The sequence below is a fragment of the Hibiscus syriacus genome, unplaced genomic scaffold, assembly GCF_006381635.1.
Source record: "Hibiscus syriacus cultivar Baekdansim isolate YM2019G1 unplaced genomic scaffold, ASM638163v2 tig00111779_pilon, whole genome shotgun sequence".
NCBI lineage: Eukaryota > Viridiplantae > Streptophyta > Magnoliopsida > Malvales > Malvaceae > Hibiscus > Hibiscus syriacus.
The window spans coordinates 1,163,977-1,186,470 of NW_024063176.1; the positions used below are offsets into that span (position 1 = coordinate 1,163,977).

General features: G+C 33.1%; 2 protein-coding genes across 2 annotated transcripts; one reads left to right on the forward strand and one right to left on the reverse strand.

Moving 5' to 3' along the window:
• The first annotated feature begins 6,563 nt into the window (after positions 1-6,563).
• LOC120170297 lies at positions 6,564-7,742 on the forward strand. Its single transcript, XM_039178262.1, has 2 exons — positions 6,564-6,689; positions 7,065-7,742. The coding sequence occupies exon 2, from the start codon at positions 7,120-7,122 to the stop codon at positions 7,717-7,719; it is 600 nt and encodes a 199-aa protein (XP_039034193.1). The 5' UTR covers positions 6,564-6,689; positions 7,065-7,119; the 3' UTR covers positions 7,720-7,742.
• A 1,086-nt stretch (positions 7,743-8,828) lies between these two features.
• On the reverse strand, positions 8,829-16,815 carry LOC120170424 (villin-4-like). The gene is made up of 22 exons (XM_039178355.1): positions 16,713-16,815; positions 16,403-16,502; positions 16,052-16,120; positions 15,688-15,924; positions 15,405-15,582; positions 15,152-15,284; positions 14,773-14,935; positions 14,541-14,688; positions 14,321-14,421; positions 13,085-13,240; positions 12,772-12,840; positions 12,622-12,690; positions 12,391-12,528; positions 11,953-12,081; positions 11,584-11,731; positions 11,428-11,438; positions 10,941-11,081; positions 10,592-10,717; positions 10,446-10,511; positions 9,795-10,116; positions 9,510-9,712; positions 8,829-9,427 (listed from the first exon to the last, which is right to left on the reverse strand). Exons 1-22 carry the CDS (start codon positions 16,766-16,768, stop codon positions 9,314-9,316), a joined length of 2,877 nt encoding a protein of 958 aa, XP_039034286.1. The 5' UTR covers positions 16,769-16,815; the 3' UTR covers positions 8,829-9,313.
• Positions 16,816-22,494: the final 5,679 nt, after the last annotated feature.

A 22,494-nucleotide genomic window follows, 5' to 3' on the forward strand; every position in this document is an offset into this window, starting at 1 on the left:
GAGCATATGCACACGTGATATCTGATAGAAGAAATGATATGAGCACATGAAAATATGAGAGTTTCCAAAGTAAAATACAAGACGATAGACCTGAAGATAATAGCATTCACCTGCCCTGGCCAGGCAGGTAGAAGAGCGAAAACCTCATGGAATGTCTGTATAATATTAGAGAATGATTCATGATGTTGAATGATATTCCGATGTGTTTTAAATTGTATACTTCGTTAACTCATAGAATGAATGTATCGAAATAGTTAAAAGAGTTATGAACACCCGATCTCAAGGGTGAATTTGAGGAAGGCTCTGTTGTTACAGACCTTTGGATATATGATATGAAAATAATGCTAGAAGATGTTCATTTCTCCATAGTGGAGAAATTAAATTGAGAAGTTTGTTATTATGTGGATAAGATAGAATATGGTGAACGAATGTAACCATAAGAATGTTAAAAGATCAAGTGACGTGGTTATTGTTTGTAAAAGAGTTTGTATTCTAGATGAAAAGGGTTAGCATTGGCTAACCAGAGTATGTGATAAAAATGTAATGGAATTATAAGATTATAAGATATTGTCAGAATATGATAACCAAATCTGAAATGGATCTGGATACAGTTGCATATTTGGATCATAGTAATGTGATTATAGTAAAGTAATGAAGAAAAGGAAGTAAGAATTTGTATATTTGAGTAAAGTTGAAGATTGATAAGAAGAGTTTGAGAATGTGTATATCGATGATCAGATTATAGGACACTGGAAGTCAGAATGTTGAGTTTGAGCAAAAGAAATTTCACGATGTATGAGAATAGAGGTGAAATTGATAAGTTGAGTAAGCGAATTTTGAGATAATTTAGATTGGAAATGATGTATATGATTGGTATAATAGGGCTTGTGCCCTAGATTGAACAAAAGTTATTATTTAGCTGTCAGAGTAAACGTGCTAGAGTTATAAGATTGGAGGAAAGATAAAGTGGAGTTAATCAAATATGATATGAATCTTGATGTGGTTATGTATCTTGATCATACAGATATGATGTAGGCAAAGAGATAAGCATTAGTATGTTTTAAAAAGTGGCTTTAAAGAAGAAAATATAAATACAAGAGATGATAAAGAATAAAGTTCGGTATAAGAAATAAGGATATCAAAGTTATGAGGATGCAATGAAGATTGTTACATAGAGATTAATATAAGTGATAAGACAAGAGTATGTGAACATGAAAGAAAAGATATGATTTATGTTTAAGGAATAAATAAAGGAAGAATGGAATAAAGAAATGAAAAGGGATTGAGTTAAAGGATCAAATATGATGAAGGTTATATGGAATGTAGATGATAATTTTGATATATAAGTAAGAAAAGTATGTAAGGTTATATGAAGAGATTAGGTGTATCGTAATACAGACAAAGATGAAAGAATGAATAAAAGTTTAGATTGTGGTGAATTAATTAGAAAATGAGGAAAGAAATCAATTGATTGATTTTTGATTTTGAGTGATAAGAATTGATGTTATTGTCTACAAGATAAGTAACATTATATGAATGAAATCAGAGTTATGAATTTGAAACAAAGGGATAGTATTGTGTATAAGAAAGAGTGTGGAGATGATAAGGATTTGTACTTTAGAATAAAAGAGTTAGCGTTGACTAACAAGATTTTGTGATGAAATTGTATTGGATATAGTTGTATATTTTGATTACGTAAATGTGATATAGTGAATGAAGTGAGGATTCGTATGGAAGTGTAAATGATAAGTTCGATATAGAAACACGAAAAGTGTGCAAGGTGATGTGAAAATATTGTTTGACTCCTTAAAGTATATGTTTAATCACAATTGAAGAAGATTTAAAGTTGTGTTTTGGTCAAATGATGACGAAATACAAGTTGTTATGGTTATAAGGTATTTAGAGAGTTATGAAGAACTGGATGGATTTATGATATAGAGTGATGAGATGGATGTTACTGTCAATGTGATGAGTGACATTATATGGAATTTTAGAAAGGTCAAAGGAAAATGCATAATTGAATGAGAGAAAAGACAACAATGGATTGGTATTTCTGGTTATTGTATATATGATAAGTAACAGAAGATGAATGTATAAACGAAAAAGATAGTTGGAAAACTAAAGGATTGAAAGTAAGTTTCTGATGATGACAAGAAAGAATAAGTCAGGGAAGCAGCATGAGAACGTTAGAATATATGTTCTTCTCAGGATTTGCAGTGAAAATTCGAGGACGAATTTTTTTTAAAGGAGGGGAGATTTGTAACATCCCAAATTATGGGTTAGTGACCAAATTGTAAAGTTTCATAATTTGATGACTAAAATAGAAGAATGAAATAGTACTATGATTATTGGATACATATGATGAAGGTTATTTTGTAATTGTTAAAGGAAATAAAGGGTAAAATGGTCATTTGATCATTTAAGGAATTATATACACGTGGGAAATGGGAGAAACATCCAGAGTTCTCTTCTCCTTTCTTCTTCTTCATGCGTGGGAGAGCAAGGCAAAGGTGAGAGTTTTATTAGTTGATTATTATTTGAATTTTAAGCTTGGTTTTGATCTTTAGTTGATGGATAAACATAAGGAAAGCTTGGGTTACAGTAAAAATCAAAGAATGGAGGGGTTAAGAGAGATTAAAGATTTAGAGTTTTTATATGAAACTTTGGAAAAGAATTGATAAGTAGAATTTGAAGTTAAATTTGACTTGTCAATGGTTAAATTAAGAGATTTGGAGTGATAGAATTGGATTTTGAACATATAGAAAATTTGATATGATTCTTGAATTACATATGGAAGATAGGATTTTGAGGTTTAAGATGAAATAAATGAATATAGATTGGTTTAAGTATGTGTACTAGAGTTAAGAATGAAAAGGGGATGATATATGAAGTGTTGAGCTGAAAATGAAGTGATTTTCGAGCTAAAAATATGATTTCTGGGCAAGGGGAATCGGTACCCATTCAAGGGGAACCGATACCCCTTCAAACGATAGAATTCCAGAATGTCATGAGGGAATCGATACCCCCATAGTAGGGAACCGATTCCCCCTAAAGGAAAATGTGAATATTGGTTTAATAAGTTCGTTTAAGTTACTAGTATCCAATTACAAGGTGTAGGTATCTAATAATTGTCTTAAAATGTATAATTATGTAGATTCAGAGCCTAAACGAGTTCCGGAATCATTGACAAGTAAGATTGATAAAAAGGGAAGATAAGAGATTGGAATGGACTAGTGAGGCCAGGTGAGTGCATACAAGTTAGTTTATGATGTTTTATGGAAATAAGACTTGCGACAAGTCTATTTCCTATATTAGAATGCATTAATTTATGATCATAGGTATATGTTTGATTTGGGGTATGTGATATATATTACAATATGTGTTAAATGATTGTGTGAATACATGTATTGTGATAAGTATAGGAATTAATATGAATGGTCTATATGATTGCATGGGAAAGTGAAATAGGTTATATGATAGGTGACTATACATGTTAATAGTATACGTGATCAATTATAAGAATTTATATAATAGATTTATATGACTACATGAGAAAGGTGATGAGTTAAATAAGATTAGACTATAGAGTAATATGAGAATAATATATTAGTGAAGGGAATTGAGTATAAATGATGATACCAAACCATAAGATAAGTATTTACTTATAGGATAATATGATATTATATGAATATAATATATATCTTTATGAGGAAGAATTGGGTGTTATATGATTTAGGTATGAAAATGATCTATGCGTAAGTAAATTACGTGATTATGTGACTATGGGTGAAACAGAGTAAACTAGGTAAGTAGAAGATATGTAAATATATGGCTATGGAACAAAGTATGTAATAATACAATGTTATTTGATTTATGATTTGGATATCTGAATGGATACATGAAATGGATATAGGTTATTATATATGTTACATGATTATATGCATGTGTGATATATGCTATGAGACATGGCCAATGTGAAATGAAATAAGCCAAGTGACTATATGAAATATGTGATTATAAGATCAATGATTACACGTACATATGGTACGTGACAGAAAGGAAATGATATGAATAAGTGAAGTGAAATGATATAAATGACAATGCCCATGTTATGTGTCTTGAGAGCTAGGGGTATAGTTGGCATGCCAAGAGTTGAGGGTTTCATAGGTCCTTCGGGACAACTCATAGGTCCTTCGGGACATATTCACAGGTCCTTCGGGACAAATTTCATATGCCACTCAGTGGGACTTATACGAGCTGTGGTGACAGTAATAGTGCACAACCTCAATTTACTCGAATACCTTGAGTTCTCAGTAATGTACATGGGCCCATAAAAGACATTGAAAGTATTTACAAGATTCATATGTGATATTGTGTGCATTCCTAAGTGAAATGTATTTGTTATATGAGATTGGTAATTATTTATGCAATAGTGAGATTTGAAGTTTATATTATATGCTGATATAGTATATAAAGAAATTAGTGATGATCAAATGAGAAATGATAGGTACAAAATCATATGATAAATAGAGATTATGATGATGATGGTATATGAATATGTATGCATTTTATTTTATGAAATGTTATATGGTTTTCATATATATTTTATATGCCTCACTAAGTCAACGACTTAGCGTGTGATTATTTCACGCGTAGGTTTGAGAAGAGGAAGATTGGTAAAAGTTATGCCAGACAGGTCAGTTTCTCCTTTCCAAAGATCAGATCAGAACATAAATGTATAATATGTATTTTGTAACAATGATAGTGGTTGGCATGTAAATAAAGGTTTAAATCCGATGTGTTTTAATCGGTTTTGTAAAATCATATGATTAAGTTTTGTAAGGTTCATATGTAAATAGAGATTTTATACGAATTTATAAGTATTTTACCGAAAGTACTGTAGCAGGTAATGTTCATACGGTACTGTTCATACCGTATTTTACTATTCATAAATATGTTTTTATCTCATACTTTTATACCAAACACAATTGAACAATATATGATCACTTTTTCTTAATATAAGTTCAAATGTTTTGATATTTTGTAAGAAAAAGGTTTTAAAAAGTCAATGTGACATCTCAGACTCGTAGTCGGATCGGATACGGGTTGGGGTGTTACAAAACCAAATTGGTTTTCCGAAACCCTAGTAACATGTCTCAACCTAGCCTCTATCACTCTTTCCCATAGCTTCATGGTATGACTTAGTAGTTTAATACCTCTGTAGTTGCCACAACGTTGGGGATCTCCTTTATTCTTAAAGATTGGTATCACCGTAGACTCTCTCCACTCCTCTGGCATCTTGGCAGTCTCTAAAATAATATTAAAGATGTTGGTCAACCACTTAACTCCCTCTTCCCCTAGGACCAACCACACAGTGATAGGAATTAAAGAAAATGTCACATCAACAGGTCCATTAATTTTTTAAAGCCTAGTGACTAAAATGAAACCAAAATATAATGTTAGATATAGTTTAAAAAATAATTGGGTGATCAAAACGGAACAAAAGTTATAGTTAAAGTACTAAACAATAGTTTACCCTATATTTTAATATATCATGAAAATGGTAAAAGCATGGATTGATCATTGATATGGTGGAAGGAGTGAACAAACTGGTGAATGACAAATCAAAGGGCGTAAAGTAAAGGTCGACTACTCAACTCACTAAGCCATGGATTTATAAGGTGGCCACTGGATAAGATTATAGCTGAGAAAATAGAGAAATTAAGTGGGAAGGAGATAAGAGGAGGTGGAGAGATGGGGAAGAAGACGAAAGGTGGTCGGAGTAACATTAACTGTAAGCAGAGGTGGCGTGTGTTAAAATAGAGGTCGAGAGAGTTTAGAAGAAAATTTGATATTTTATTTAAAGTTCAGGAATCAAATTAAAAAATTATCATTTTTAACACGCCTCGTCATTAAGCTAATGAGAGTTAATATCAGTGATCAAAATGTAATAAATAATAATATAAGTGACGAAGGTATAACTGTTTCAAAATTAGTAACCAAAATAAGATAGATAAAAACAAAAGTTACATTGGGTGTAGTTTACCCCAAAAAATATAGGATAAACTACATATTTAGGTTGCCCATCTATTCCAGTAGTTTCGCTTTCGTCTCCTAACTGTTTTTTTCAAAATCATACCTTATATTACATTTTTGTTTCGTTTTAGTCATTTGTTATTAAAAAATAAATATAATTGCTAACATGACAATTCTTTTATTTTTTTAACGATGATATGGTATTGTCTTATAATGACATATAAACATCATTATTAATTTTTTAACAGTGGGTGAGCAAAACGTAACGTAATGTATGATTTTAAGAAAAAAATAGTTGGGTGACCAAAACATAACTACTGGAATTGGTAGATGACTAAATACATAGTTTACCCATTATTAAAGTTAGATTATTGAAACAAAAATATAAAAATATATGGGACACTAACAAGGTAATTTATCCTAAAATGTATAAACGTTTGACCTAAGTTAAGTGGAGAACATTTTCCAAGATAATTTCACGTGAAAGTGCGTTGTTAACATTCAAAAGGTAAGATTTGGGACTCCGTTTTCCATCTCGTCGTCTCAAACTCCACTACTTGAAATCGAAGTCTGCATTCTCTGATTGGGACTTCAACAAAAGGTTTTCGTGCTTCGCTGATTCTTTAAGAGCAACAGTTTTCGAAGTTAATCAGGTATGTAAACTTCTTTACCTCTCCCTTTTCTCTTTTGCAATTTGATTTTCAACAATCGATCTCGGTCTGAGTTTTGATCTCTTTGAATCATGGGAATTGATTACAATTTCCGGTTCTAAATCTGGTGAAATATAGCAACTCTGCTGGAAACTTTCTGATTCTCTGTTTACTTGTATACTGTTTTATTCTCTTTTTCATTGCAAGTATGAAGCGCTAAGATTCTTTTCGTCGTTTTGATTCTCGAGAAAAAAAGTTTATGTTGCATTGTTTCAATAGATTCAATTTAATTTCAGTGTCATTATTTAGATTTAGATTTTGATTATCATATATATATATATATATATTAATAATACAATATTCTTATTCGTCGAATAGGTATTTTAAATAGCCAAATCCCAGATGGAGTTCACTTGGCAATGAAGTAAAATAGATGAGGAGAGGTTACCATTTGAAAAGCTCAATTGCTTTTGTGTTCTTTGTGGTGTTTCTTTGTTTTATTTCGTTATTGATCATTACGATGATGAAAGTTCCGGACATTATCACCAGCAACGGTTCAATGTCCTTTTACAACAACATGAACTCGCTTAAAGCCTCCGATAACTACAACTCAATCGGTTCTTTTGGAAATATGATGATCAATATGTTACCTGAAGATCTCACTTTCACCGTTTTTCTCCCTTCGGAAACGGCTTTCGAGCGTGATTTGAGGTTAAACACGAGTGATAGTTTGGTAGGGGAAAAGATGAACGATACGTACGCACTCATCTCTCGTGTGTTGGGTTTCTCAGCCATTCCTCGAGTTCTCGACTCAACTATGGTGTCGGCCGGCAAAGAGGTGTCATATGATTCGTTGTCGGGGTTTGAGTTGTTTGTTTCGAAGGATGAAGGTGGAGTGTTGGTGGTTAATGGAGTGAAGTTGGAGAGGGTTGATATAAGGAGAGGGAAGCTTGTTGTGCATGTTATAGATGGGGTTATTATGGATGCCGAGTTCGAGCAGTCGGTTCAGCCTGATTTTGATGAAGATGATTGACTCAAACGAGGCACAATTTCATGGCATTAGAATTTAGATTTTAATTTTGAATATGAATATATGTTTTTTTAATTTATTATTAATATTTAATATATTGGTCAATTAATTAATATCGTATTTTGCATAGATTCATTGTGGAATGACCATCCTAACTCAATTTATTTCATTCGTATACATTAGTGTTCAAATTCTTAATCTTACTTAAGAAATCAAATGTTTCGTTTCACTAGACCAACTGATTGTTAATAAATATAAATATATGTTTTGATACGGATATATTCCATTTTTAAAATATTTTGATGTTAAACCAAAATAAATCAATTAGTTTATTTGTTAATGAAGATCGTTGTTAACATATTTAACAATTAAACAAAAGTAATAAAATGTATTCCAACTGAGTTTCTCTATATTTCTTGTTAGATATTAGGGTAAATAACACATTTAGTATTTAAATGATCACTTTTTATTCATTTTAATACTTAAACTTTATTTATTTTTAAAATTATACTAACATTTGATTTAATTTTCAATTTCATATCCTACCATTAAAAATTAACGGATGTGAAACTTTTTTTTTTCTATATTCCACGCGTCTTGTAATATAAATTTCACATTATTAATACCGTTTAATTTTTAACAACAAGATATTAAATTGAAATCTAAATTAAAAAGTTATACACGATTAAAAAAAATTAGATATTAAAATAGAACAAAGCCTAAATATTATTAATGACACATGTCTCAATAATCTGATAACACAGAATCTTCCGAAAAAAATATAAAATAAATGATTAAATTATACTTTTTAGGTGTTTAATTTTTTTATCCAAAATAGATATTTAACGCATTATCATTTGATATGTTTAATTTTCCACAAACGTTAAAAAATATATCAACCATTCAAAACTTGACACTCATTATATATTTTTGAAAATTTATTTTAGAAGAATTAAAATTATTTTTTTAAAAATACTATGTTTTTTTCAAATCTCAAAAGCATCTGATAGATCCTGCTTACATATTATTGATCAAATGAATCTCAATGACACATTATTTATTATAAGTATAACAATAACAAAACACACTTTTATTATCCAAAATAAAAGACAAAATGAACTAGTTCCGGGTTCTTACACTCCTCTGTACAAACTTTCATCCTCAAGTTTACAAGATACAACCTAAATTGTCCCAATTACTGTTCTACTTTTAATCATTTGCAAACCCAAAAAATAAACAAAAAAATAAGTTAAAAAAAATGCAAACCTCGACCATGAAGAATTCCAGTAAGCTAACACAACCAAAAACAACAAAGAAAAAAAGGAATAATTTTTCTAGACATCCAAACAACCACATGAGGGGAAAAAGGGGGTTGAAATCCAAAAACTTCCTAGGGAAATCGGGTTCGATTCACCCCACTGCAGCTGAACAAAATGTGTGCAGTTAGACCGATTCGCGGATTTGGTTTAAGATATAAAAGCAAACTTGATGATGAAAAATGGAAAGAAATTGTACAAATTTGCAAGCATGTTGTGTTCCACCTGCACTCTCATTTGCAGGGGTGGTTTGTAAATCAATAGCAGAATCAAAGGGGGGCTTAGAACAGTTGAAGAGCCATTTTTAGCTTGTTTTGTTTCCACTTAGGTAACTTATAGAATGCATCCTTTTTCATCCCAAACTTCTCCTTGAACTCCTCGAATGACAGGTACGTCTGCATATTTCAGATATAAGAGTCTCGGAGAAGAAATGATCATAAATGCCTAGAACAACATGATACCATCTTAAAAGCATACCTCTCGCTTGGTCACATCTACTTCAGAAACAGGATCGGTTGATGTTGTTTTGAGATGTTCATAAGGGTATATCGGAAGGCCTTCCTCGTCTTCAGCCTCACCCTCTTTTGCATCTTCTTGTATAGTAAGAGATTCTAGTTTTCTGCTAATGGAATTCTCCTTAGAGTTAGGCACCGGTGTTGATTTGGGTGTCGGTGGGCTCACTTCACAAAGAAACATACTTATGGCTTTAAGTACAAACATGAAAATAACATAAACTCATCTCGAAACACAGAAAGCATATACCTTTCACAGATCTAGGTATGATGGTCTCTCGAGCTGGTGGTCGTTGTTCGAAAGATGCAGTGAGAGCTGCTATAGCTGCAGACTTTTTCGCATAATCAGGGGTCACAGATTTTGGATACAGTTTTTTAACCATGGGTGGCGGAGTAGAAAGGTTTCTAGCATTAGGATTCTCATATGCAGCTGCTAGTGCATTGAATGCAGGAGACCTTCCCCTCACACGAACCCGTTCAGGACTGAAGGACATACTTCTTGAACGTTGTGATCTGTCTGGCACACTACTGGACCTTCCACCATGTGATACCGGTGTTCTCCGCTTGGGTTTCTAAACATGTAATATGATGGTATTAAGAGAAATAACTCTAAAGACGACTGTTGAAGTAGTAACAAGAACACAAACATACACACATGCTATGTTACTCCGACTCCAGTTTTCATGTGAATGTTGAATATGGGGTATGTTCATTTTTTAAAAATGTTTTTCCATGTAATTAGAAAGTCTTTCGAGTCATATATCTGGATTTGCTTTGGACACGAGTGTTATGCATGAATACTTCAAGAAAAACGAAGTGTCTGTGCAACATAGATTATGATCACTCAATATCGAAAGCAGAGATAGTTCAACTACTCCGAAAGACTAAAGTTGAGTCTTACATCAATTGCTGGTGTACCCCCGGTTTTCACAATGATAAGTTTCCTTTGAAATGAGTTTCCATGCATCTGCAAGAAAATAAAGACATTAAGATCCTTGCAAAGATATCAACCACGAGCACTTCAAATGTAGTAGTAAATATACTTACCGCGGACTTCACAGAATCCCATGTGTAAAAACGGGTGAAGAAGGGTGGCTCGCTCCCTTCCATGACTATGTAGACCGGAGCTTCACTGGATAAATTTTCTAAGAGAACATCCTGTTCAAGAAATTTCTGAGCAACAACAGAAGGAAAGGTAAGAACACAACTTCCTAAAAGATATTGTATGAACCAACCAAGGACAAGTCCATATACATAAGTTTTTTAAGTTTTATGATTTAAGCATATGTAGCGGCACTCATGACTCGACATCCATAATTTGTTGATAATGAAAATAGTACCCTTAAAAATAGAGTGCAACGACATTCCACCTTCTATACTAACTGTTTGATCTTACCTGGCCAATAGTCAAGGCCTGCAATTTATTCTTGGTATTGACCTGTTGTCCAACCCAGACAAAGATATCCGAGTGGCAATCTAGGATGAATATGTCTTCCGTCATCAAATCATCCTGGGTGAAGTTAAATATCTCGATCACCTGCATAAGAACTTCAGTTGAAGCCAACAGTGCAGACAAAAGACAATAATGTACAAAATTGTTTTCTTTTCCTTATTTTAGCTTGTCATTTTCGGAATATAATGTCAGAAGCTCAAAGCACTGTTTCATAAGTATCATTGTGATATGATAAAAGTCATGCATACTTTTAAAATTTAAAAGCATGCTAACATGATCCATATATGGATTGAACATATGAAGTTACGAAGAGATTAGATAAAACCCTTACGTTTTAAGAACCCACATACGAAAAATTAAAAATTCAAACCATATTAAACGTGGATTTATGCTGCGGTGTTTAGGAAGTAGCAGAAACGTAGATACGAACCTTAAGATTCCCTGCAGATTGCAGTACAATTTGCAATTAAACATGATGATGAAGAAGGAAAAGGAATTAGAAAATTATAATATTGAATAAACATTTTACTTTTCTAGAATTAGGAGACCATGAATAACCTTGTAACCATTAAAGAGTGTCCAATACCTTTCGAGAACGTGCAGGAGAATAGGTGGGGATCACCTTCAGGTTCCCTTGCAATCTTTTGGCTTGGGTATTCAGATTTTCCTCCGAGCAACTCCCAAAACTGTTCGGATTCCGAACCTTCTTTTTGTGGCTTGGATTGTAAATTAGGCTGGAGAGAACCATAAGGGTAGCATAAGCCAATAAAAAACACCAAGAAAACTCAATTAGAAGTGAACATGAATCAGAAGTTAAAGAATCAAATAAAATAGCTCAAATAACTGAACCCAAAATGAATCATAATATTCAAAACAATGAAGGGAAACTACCCACTTAGCCATACTAACAAAAAGAAGTTCAGGGAAGGAACTTGCTTCAAAATATAAAACATACCTTTATCATATCCAGTTGTCGCTCAACAAGCTCATGGTCATCAGGGGAAGTTAAGTTCCCAGCCCATGTGAATATATTGGAACCACTATGTAATATATAACAGTATGAGGAGTTCAGAGATGACGCGACCTGATATAAGTCAAATAAAGGAAAAATGGAGAAAAACATAAGTTCTATCCAATAAGCAATAAATGTCCTGCAGAACAGATTATATTTTTGTATCTATACTAGCAACTGTTTTAGAATTCGTGCTTTTACATTGTCTGGTCATGGAAAAGGCAAAACACAGTCCATTCACCTTTTAAAAAACAATAAAAACAAGTACCCAACCGTAGTCAGATGGAGATTTTTCACTTCCCATAAAAATTAGTTCTAACAGGATAATCGTGTAACAATTTCATAAGGAAACAAAGATGGTAGATGAAACTTGGTACATACTGCTTCAAGTTGTATTGCTTGCATATTATCAGGTCCAGAACCCTGTACTCGAAACAGTGCAAGACCATCTTCTGTGTATGTTCCATCTGGGATTTCCTTCTCCACAATATAATTCTTGTATCCCTCACTAAGACCACCCTGATGAATTTTACATAATCGAACTAGTCATCTAGGGAAAACCTAAAACATGAGTAACCATTGAAGGAAGTTATGAATCAAAATTTCTCAAACCTTAAACACAATAAAGCTCTGGAAGATAGAAAAGAATTGAATGGGTTCACTTCCCTCGTGGATGCAAGCCTGTTAATCAGTTAAGATATCATCAGAAGGAAAGTAGAAACATACAGCAAAAGAACAATGCTCTAGTTAAAAGAAAGCTACCTGGGTAGCCTGGAACTTCATTGCTTCAACCATTTTGGTCGCTAAAGAGACTGCGGAAACTCTTTCTTCCTGTTAAGCAAAAACTCATGATCAGTAAAGTAACAACACGAACACAAGCATTGTAAGAAAAGGTATCATGATAAAGACACACATAGTGAATAAGATATAGGTATAGGAGGAAAATTCAAATCCATGGTACATGTGTGTTTACTGTTCCGGACAAAAGATAGTTGTCACCAGAAGTGAAAGCATTATGTCACTCAAAAGTGTTGGGAATTGAGAGATAAAAGACAGTCAAGGAATAATTATTCACCTCAACACTCTGCTTTCCAACCCATGTTCCTATGAGATACTCTTCTTTGTCTTCTCCAGGATAAGAATATTGAAAAATGTAGCAATCCCCGCTGTAAAATTTTGACTGATCAGAAGCTGGAAGGAGAGCTTTTTTCTGGCCATTCACACGCCAAACCTGCGCAGACAAATCAATACTATCATCAGTAAACTGGCTTCAAAATGCTGAAATCAATGTGTGCATATACTATGTCCACAGAAAGGAGAGAAAAGCACCACTGACACCAAATCCAATCACAGTTAGCATAAGAGAAAGAGGGAGAGAGATTCCCCCATTCAATGAAGTCCAAAAACCTCATAGAGCATTGCAAAGTTAAACAGTAATTTTCCATGAAATAAGATATTAGTATCACACATTAACTGGAAGAAACATAAAATGTTGCTTAAGTGCATAACATTTTGCTATATAAGGGGCTGGTTAGGGACATCCATCCCCCTATATTTTGAAGATTCAATAAGATGTATTCCCAACTTCTCAATAGGTAAAATTCGATCCCCATGTGAAATTTAATTGACATAGTAATTCATATTTGTTCATACACAATTACTGACTTCATTTTCCTTCAAAAAGAAACTATTAACTTCATCCTTTTACCTTCTTTGGATAGGTAAAATGTTCATTAATCCAAATGCAGCAGGAAGGGAAACTGCTAGAAAAGAACTAAGCTTGCTATATGTTCAAGCGAGATAACATGTCTATAGACAGAACTAAAGAAATTCTTAACATTGATATAAGCCCATCATTGGAACCAAAAAGATAAGTTCGTAATGTTATTCAAGAGCTTGGAATGGCTGTAGGTCATCAGTCTAACAACCAAAAGGTAACCTTTTTGTACATTTGTATATTATAAATATTTATGCACATGATCTTTCAACTTATATCATGAATTTTTCTTTCCAATAGAAAAATAAACAAATAGATGTCAAATATTTAGGCAGCCAGTTTCTTACTATTTTTTTTATAGAAAGTTTCTTACTAATGTTAGTAACAGAAAATGTTACCTTATATCTTATTTACTTCAGTTTTTACTTTGAACTTTAATCATATTCAAGTATGTATTACTTTAATGTAAGTGCAACATCCCCCAAGATAAAATTGAGAGCTCCACTGTTTGGGAAGCACAGCAGTAAAGGATCACGATATACAAAGATTTAGCACATAGGAAAATATACATAAACAACACAAGTACAAACATACCTGCAAATTTCCAGTGCAGTCAATATACGGTTGAGGTTCTTCCTTCACTGGAGCAGCCTTTGCCAGACCCTTGACATTCAGCCCTTGGCGTCGTAAAAGAGCTAAAAATATGTTTCAAGTTGACAGATAATGATTTTGATGGCTAAAATAGTAAAATTATTAAGCAAGGATAATTTGTACTGCAAAAACAACAAAATTGCAAGATAATTCAATTACTGACCAGCAACTTTGCTTCTACCATCCACAGTAACAGCAACATTAGTGGTCTGGGGCCAGGACTCAAACTTCGACTTAAATAAAACAGTCTCAAACCCCTCAATTATACGAATTATTTGGGATTTTGGTCGATCAGAACCACGGGTTAACTCCTGGTCGGTAACATCAACAATACAAAAGGGGTTAATGAGAAATCCTAATAAAAGTTGGTCTAAATCACCTTAGAAGGCAATTACCTCAGATGCTCCACTTGCGCTCTTTCTTTCATCAAGAGAAGTATTTCTTCCCATCCATACAAACACTTCTAATCCACAATCTAAAATATAGCATTTATTTGTGTCCAACAACTCGCTTGTAAAGGAATCGGTATCAACAGGCTTTGTCTGCCCCTTCTCAACACTTGAAAAGCAAACATAATCGAGGTGAGAGCATTGTTCAAAGTATGAAACAATAGGACCCAAAAGAAGGTCCTTTACCAAATGCAAAAGTATTTTCTTTCCACTCAAAGATACTAACTGATCTATTAAGAGAAAGAAAAAAATGAATTTGTGGAGGTAATCAACCAGACAATGATTGACCATAATCACCATCCCCGAACCAAGAACAAAAATTTACCTAAGTAGTTTGGCTGGATGAGACTCAACAGGTCTATCCTCACCACTAGCAGTCTTCCTTGGAAGTGGAGCAAAGCCACCAAAGAATCCCCAAAATTCTCCAGTTTCAACATCAGCCATCAGCTTTCCATCCTCTGCATAGAGTAATAAGATAGAATCTATTAGTTTATATACAACTATCCACTTCTTACTCCATTTATCTTATTCTCCCCTTCCTTCCTTCCTTCATGAACTGTATCTGTTGGTTTACTCACCAATGGCAGCTACCTCACATTTCCCATCATGATAAGTATCTTTAATGTATTGGACAACTTCTAGGGCTTTTGCCCTCTCTTGAATGGATGAATTGGACCCATTAAATTGAAATATTTTAGACTTTGTATCCAGAATAAAGATGTCATCATGATTAAGTGAGGATCGAGCAAATGGAACCTGCCATACGACACAAGCCATCAACTTCTTGAAAGAAAAGTACTGAAACGCACTCAACAATGAGCATTGTTAATCCTTAGAAGATAATGAGGCCGAAAGACTTGCCTCTTTTACATGGACAACATGTTTGCCTCTGCATACAAACAAGCGTATCTTATGTTCTTCTTCCTCAACATGTTTGAATCCAGATGCTACTCCACCTTCCTGGGGTATAATACATGGCTTAAAATAGGAAAGAAACTTCTCAGTTTCATGGCCCTGAACTTCACGATATTGAACAGCACGCCCTCCAAGGGCAGCATCAAGTTCAACAGTCTTGACTGCAGCAGCACCTGCTTCATCCTATGTTAAAACAAGTTGTGGTCACAAAATTGATCCAATAATTCTTTCTAATTTCAAATCCAATCTATACTAACTGACATGTTAGGAGTTGAACAAGAGAAAAGACGTTTGTGGGAACAAGGTTTACCTGGGATGTATCTTTACCAAGCCAGTAGTGGATATCATGACGCAAAGCACCACTTTTTAAGGCAGTTATCTGAGCCAAGAAAAAATAATAATATTATAGAACATTGTAAAAGTTAGATGCACCTTAAATCCTCAGATTAACCCAATGGAAATGAAATGAGAACATCAGCCAAATGCTTAAAACCTGGCAAAGTTTATCATTAAAAGCCTCCAGCAGACTGTTTTCTCCATTACCATTGCCTTTTAGTGTTGCATTAAAAATAAAAATAAGTCCACAGGCTTCAGATTCAGGTGCCGATAGAAGCATGCAATATCTAAATCTAATATGATGCTTCTTGACAAAATAACTTGCCTTCAAAATAACATAAGAATCGCCTGTGAAAAATTTGCCATGAGATGACTTCAGAGCAGGAACAGGGCGGAAGTTTTCAATGCGCCATATCTCAATTCCACTTCACACTGTTAAGGAGAATAGTTCATGAAGATGCGCAACTCAAAAGCAGACATACCCAAGATTAAAACAGCAGCTGATTGCTAACTATAATTTTTGTCACCCTAGACTATACATAGAACCTAAATTACTATGAAAAAATTATTTCACTGTCAATCTGAATAAGAGTAAACACTCAGGATGATTGCACATTTAAAAAATTTAAGGATACGCTTTTTGTCCAGCTCCCTGAAAAGCTGGATCTAAATCTCTCATGGAAACTGCCATAGTTCTTATTCAGCTTTAAATTTATGTTTTGATCTTCTGGGTCTTGAGCTTGAGCCAAGTAATAGATTTAACCTGAACATAATTGACACCATAGATATAAAATTACTACAGCAATATAATATAAAGAAACAGAAAAAAAAACCTCTCTCGTGACACTGTTCATGGTATTGCTATTGAAAAAGGGATCAAATTTATTGAATAAAAAAATATCAAACAAGGAGATTGTACAACCCAGATTGCACTAAATTCCTAATTATGTTGGAAGAGATGTTTTTAAGTAACCATCCCATCACACCTGATCTTGATACATATGATTTGAACATGATTTTGGAAGAAAAAATTTAAGCATCGGTTATATTTGGAATCTGTATTTATATTAGTTATTCATTAGGTAGAAGAAGTCTTGCACTACTCTACAAAGCCAATTCTTACATGTACAGAATCTATCATTGTTTTACATCTTCACAACTCTAAAATCTGACGCAATTGCCAGGAAAGAAGCATGTAGCTTGATCATTCTTTCCTTCTTTTTCTTTTGCCTTTCCTGAAAAAGGTGAAACTTCTACAAAATTCTTCATTATGGACCCAAAATCTGGTAAGAGCGTCGATAATTAAATCTTAAAAAGTTAGTACTAGTTCGGACATCGCAAACTCATAATCCCAAGTTCTAACTGCCTCTAAAGCCATTTCTTTCTTCTCCTAATCAGCTATCTTGGAAATTCATAGTCGCATTTTAAACAGTAGAGCTAATTTTAGCAGAGGTAGCTTACGAATTAAATCTTAAAAATGTTTAAACTAGTTTGGACATCGCAGAGTCATAATCCCACGTTCTAACTGCCTACAAAGCCCCTTTTTTTTCTTCTCCTAATCAGCTCTCTTTGAAATCTTAATCGTATCTTAAACAGTAGAGCTAATCTTAGCAGAGGTAGAATACAAATTAAGTCTTAAAAAAGTTTGAACTAGTTCGGACATCGCAGACTCATAATCCCAAGTTCTAATTGCCAATAAAGCCTTTTTCTTTCTTCTCCTAATCAGCCCTCTATGAAATTCATAGTAGCATTTTAAACAATAGACCTAATTTTAGCAGAGGTAGCATATGAATTAATCTTAAAAAGTTAGAACTAGTTCAGACATTGCAGACTCATAATCCCAAGTTCTAAATGCCTACAAAGCCACGTCTCCTTCTTCTCCTAATCAGCTCTCTCTGAACTTCATAGTCGCATTTTAAACAGTAGAGCTAATTTTAAATCTTAAAAAGTTAGAACTAGTTCAGAAATCGCAGACTCATAATCCCAAGTTCTAATTAACGCCTGCAAAGCCCCGTTTCTTTCTCCTCCTAATCAGCTCTCTCTGAAATTCATAGTCTCATTTTAAACAGTAGAGCTAATTTTAGCAGAGGTAGCATACAAATTAAATCTTAAAAAGTTAGAACTAGTTCGGGCATCACAGACTCATAATCCCAAGTTCTAAATGCCTAAAAAGCCCCATTTCTTTCTTCTCTAATCAGCTTTCTCTGAAATTCATAGTCGCATTTTAAACAGTAGAGCTAATTTTAGCAGAGGTAGCATACAAATTAAATCTTAAAAAGTTAGAACTAGTTCGGACTTTGTTGACTCATAATCCCATGTTCTAATGCCTACAAAGCCCCGTTTCTTTCTTCTCCTAATCAGCTGTCTTCGAAATTCTTAGTCGCATTTAAACAGTAGAGCTAATTTTAGCAGATGTAGCACATGAATACAATTCAGTCGAAGGCAAATTCTTAAAACTGCAAACAGGTCAGCTAAATAGATGACCTAACACCAAGAAGACTATTTGTTTCGTACTAGATCCATGTTAAGAATACCCAGAAAAAAGGAATTTATTTTTTGTTGGAAATTCAACATTCCATCATTGTGTTTCAGAATTTACAGTTCCCCATATATCGAAATTCAACGTCATGAAAATGACAAAAACGCCATATTTTTATTGAAAATTCACATCGAAGGGAAAAAAAAACATAGCTAAAATCATGCTCCCTAAAATCAGTTCCTACTCAGCAAAAATCCAGTATAAAAAAATGAAGCTAATTCATCAAAGATGAGCTGCAATTTATAAACCCTCCAGCACATCATCAAACAATAAGATCAAATCGTTAAACTCCAGAATCCAGAAAATACCCACTTCAAGCTAATACTTCTTCTTGAATTCGGCAGATGGAACTGTGATTCAAAATACCCAGATTCCAAAATCAACAAAAAAAATTAAAAATGATTTAAAAAAACAATTACCTGCCGTTGAACTTGAAGCCGAAGATGGTAATCTGAAAGCAAGCAGAACCCAGATCCAAAAAACTAAACAAAAACAATATGAAACTGTTTTTGAGCGTGAAAAAAAAAGTAGATTGAAAATGGAGAAAATAGAATTGGAACGGAAGCTTTAGACAGCGAAACAAAGCATGAATTGTAGAGAGAGAGAGAGAACAAAAGTTAGAGAGAGAAAGTGTTTGAGGGAATTGAAAAGGAATGATGACTGCCAGTCGTGCTTATCACTAATTTGCAACCCAAAAAGTTTTTTTCCTTCAAAATGAACTGTTAAATCTGGCTAATAATTAATTAATAATGTAGGTAGAAATATTTAAAGATGAATTGAAAGTATAATGATAAACAGAGCAGAAGTATTTCAATGGATTTTCTGAGGAAAGTAAAATAACTAAATTAAAAAATGAGGGTTGCCTTTCTTTACGGCTTCTCAATCGGTTTACAAAGATTTTTGATGTTTTTGTTACTGTTGATGTCTCCGAATCCTCGTGTTGGGTAAGAACACGAATGGTTTTTTATTAAAAAATAAATAATTATATATTTTAATTCACTAATCACTGATTAACTGTACCTAAGCAAAATAATAAAATTAATCTCAAATATTTGTATAAATAATCATTTTACTCTTAAATTTTTAAAATATTTTAACTCTTAATATTTTAATTTATTGTCAACATAATTTATGTTGGAAAGAAATCATATTGCTAACTTAATAAATTTTCATATGTGTTCAATTGATGATGTTAATATATATTATGTCACAAAGTAATAATATTACAAGTGTCATATCACTTAAAAAGATGATATGAACCTTTTAAAAGTTGATGAAAGTACATTTTCAATGGTAGGAGTAGTAGTTTAGAGGAGTGCAAGATAGTGAGAGCATTAGACATCAAGGACATTGAAATGAAAAAATAAATAAGAAATTAGAAAGTTAAAAAAATCAAATAAATGAAAAATATTTGAGTTTAAAAATAGAAAATGAATTTTTTTTGGGCAAATGGTATGTAAAGTTTAATGGACAAATAGAAGATGAAAATTTGAGTTAAAAATCAAATAAAAAACGAGTTATCAGAGAGAATATCACGTCATCATTATATTAATAAATTAATGGACAAATGATTCGAAAAATTATTATATAAAGTTTGGTTATTACATGATTTTTTTAAAATTTAAGTGATCAGAATAAAAGTAAGAAGAAAATTGAGTGATGATTTCTGTAATTTATCTCTTTAATTGTTTGAAGGAAAAAATGGAAATTAAATATGATAAACTACATTTTATTAGGTGTCTTAATCTCGTGATATCCTTTTCCTCGAGGAATATTCTTCTTCCTCACTTTTACTTGAAAAGGAACATAAGGATATAACGGTAATTTTCTGTTTGAAATAATGAGAAAAGGAAGTAGGAAAAATTACAAATTCCTTTTTTTGGCGGCATCGAATTGGTCCAGGTCCAACCACCACCGCCAGGCCAGCGCCGTCATCACCGACCACCACCGCCAACACCGGACAGGGTGTCGAAGTCTAAAGTTGGATTCTAATTTCTTAAAGGCAAAATATATATGGGAATTGTTTAGTCCTCATTCAACTAAATTATAAGTATTCATGTTCTACTTTCAAAAAGAACAAGTATTCATGTTGAATCTATAACTTATTTTAAAATATTTTATATTTATATAAAATTTAATAGTGGATGACGTACATGATTTTTTCTTGGAAAAATTAGATTAATATTACGAAATTAAAAAAAATTTAATAATTTCTCTCAAATCTAAATATATATATAGTAAACATGGATCAAATGACCTCAGTGATTAAATGATTGTTGTTATCTTTAACGTTCTGAGTTTGACAATCGCATATACAAAGTTATAAGTGTTCATCTTCAAATGGTTGTCTTTAAACTGATATCAACTTGTATTCACCTTAGAATTATCAATATATAAAACAATCTTTTTTATCAAAATCGGTATAATTTTTTTATGATTCCTCGTATTTTTAAACTCGAGGAGAGTTGATTATAACTTCTTAAAATTATATAAGATCAAATAATAAAAATAGATTCAAAACATAGAGTTTGGATATTACATACAAGTTGGGGGTACGTTACTTTAGTAACTACATGCCCCAGACAGATATTACATAGATAACATTTAACATTATTCAAAACATAATATGAACTGGTACAGCACCGAAGGTTAGGCCATTGGGTGTTTATATACATATTATGGTGGTTAAAAGCCATTGGGTGGTTAAAATTTTCGATTTGTATGGTGATAGTGTATGCTTCTTGTACTTTTGACCAACATGTCATGAGATTAAACTGTGTATCATTATTTAAGGGCCCATGGTACGTTGAGGTGGATATTTTATTATTGTTTTGACGGTTTATTCTTTTTAATTTAGATTGAGAGTCGTAGTCGGTGGTTTAATAAGTTGAAGGAGATGATTAACAATAGTGTGGTAAAGCCCAAGAGAGAGATTTTGCATCCCTTCCGTTGTGCATGATGACTTATATAGTGATTTTTAGTATTGGTGTCAAGTCTAAGGTCATGATAACTACTAATAAATTGACAAGTTAAATAAAAAGGGCTGTCGTAGATCATGTCACGGTGAAATCGAGCCTAAGAGAGAGACTTTGCTTCCCTTTCACCATGCATAGTGACTTGTATGGTGACCCTTGATGACTACTAATAAGTTGACAAGTTAAATAAAAACAACTATCTAATATCATGTTATAGATCATGTCGGTTTGCTAAAGGTTAAGTTAAAGATTTATAGTTATGCGGAGGACATAAAATTCCGGAGATTTCAATGAACTCTTTTGATGCTGCTGTCTTTTAGGCGGGTTTGATTGCAAGTTTGGTGCACTCTTTGTGCCTGTTTTAGGCCTTTAGTTGCTATATTTTTATTGACTACTTCCTAGTATTGCCATTTCTTACAATTTTAATCAAGCAATTCCATGTTTTCCGAGAAAACAAGAATGCTCTAACTTATATATACGTGTGAGTTTGAACCGAAACAACAATAAGATAAAAGGGAATAAAATTTGATTAGCCACCATGTGTGTCTTAATAAAGTTTCTAATCACGCTCATCTTTTTAATTGTGTCCGGTATTACGCAAATTTCAGTAGCTTCTGCAAATCGTGAGGGCATCGGGTTAAAATCGCTGACTCTTTTGAATGACGCACCCTCTCCGTCGCCCTACTTAGCCCCGTTCGGTGTTTTCGATGTTCTCGGTTTAATGTCACCCTGTTGGCGCTTCTTTAACGGAAGAGATTCCGAGCCGTCGTCGAGTTGCTGTGCAGGTGTTAAAACTCTTGTTCAACGAACGAAAACCAAACAAGACGAACAAGAACTATGCTTGTGTCTTAAAACGTTGTTGTCGCAATATGGACCGTATGAACCTAAACGAATTCCTCTACT

Excerpts from the sequence above, each read along its gene's own strand:
- LOC120170424 (XM_039178355.1), bottom strand. The coding sequence starts at position 16,768 with ATGGCAGTTTCCATGAGAGATTTAGATCCAGCTTTTCAGGGAGCTGGA. Across the intron at positions 12,841-13,084 it reads TTGGAAAGCAGAGTGTTGAG|GAAGAAAGAGTTTCCGCAGT; the intron begins GTGAATAATTAT and ends TTTGCTTAACAG. Across the intron at positions 11,732-11,952 it reads GACAACTGGATATGATAAAG|CCTAATTTACAATCCAAGCC; the intron begins GTATGTTTTATA and ends GGTTCTCTCCAG.
- LOC120170297 (XM_039178262.1), top strand. The coding sequence starts at position 7,120 with ATGAGGAGAGGTTACCATTTGAAAAGCTCAATTGCTTTTGTGTTCTTT.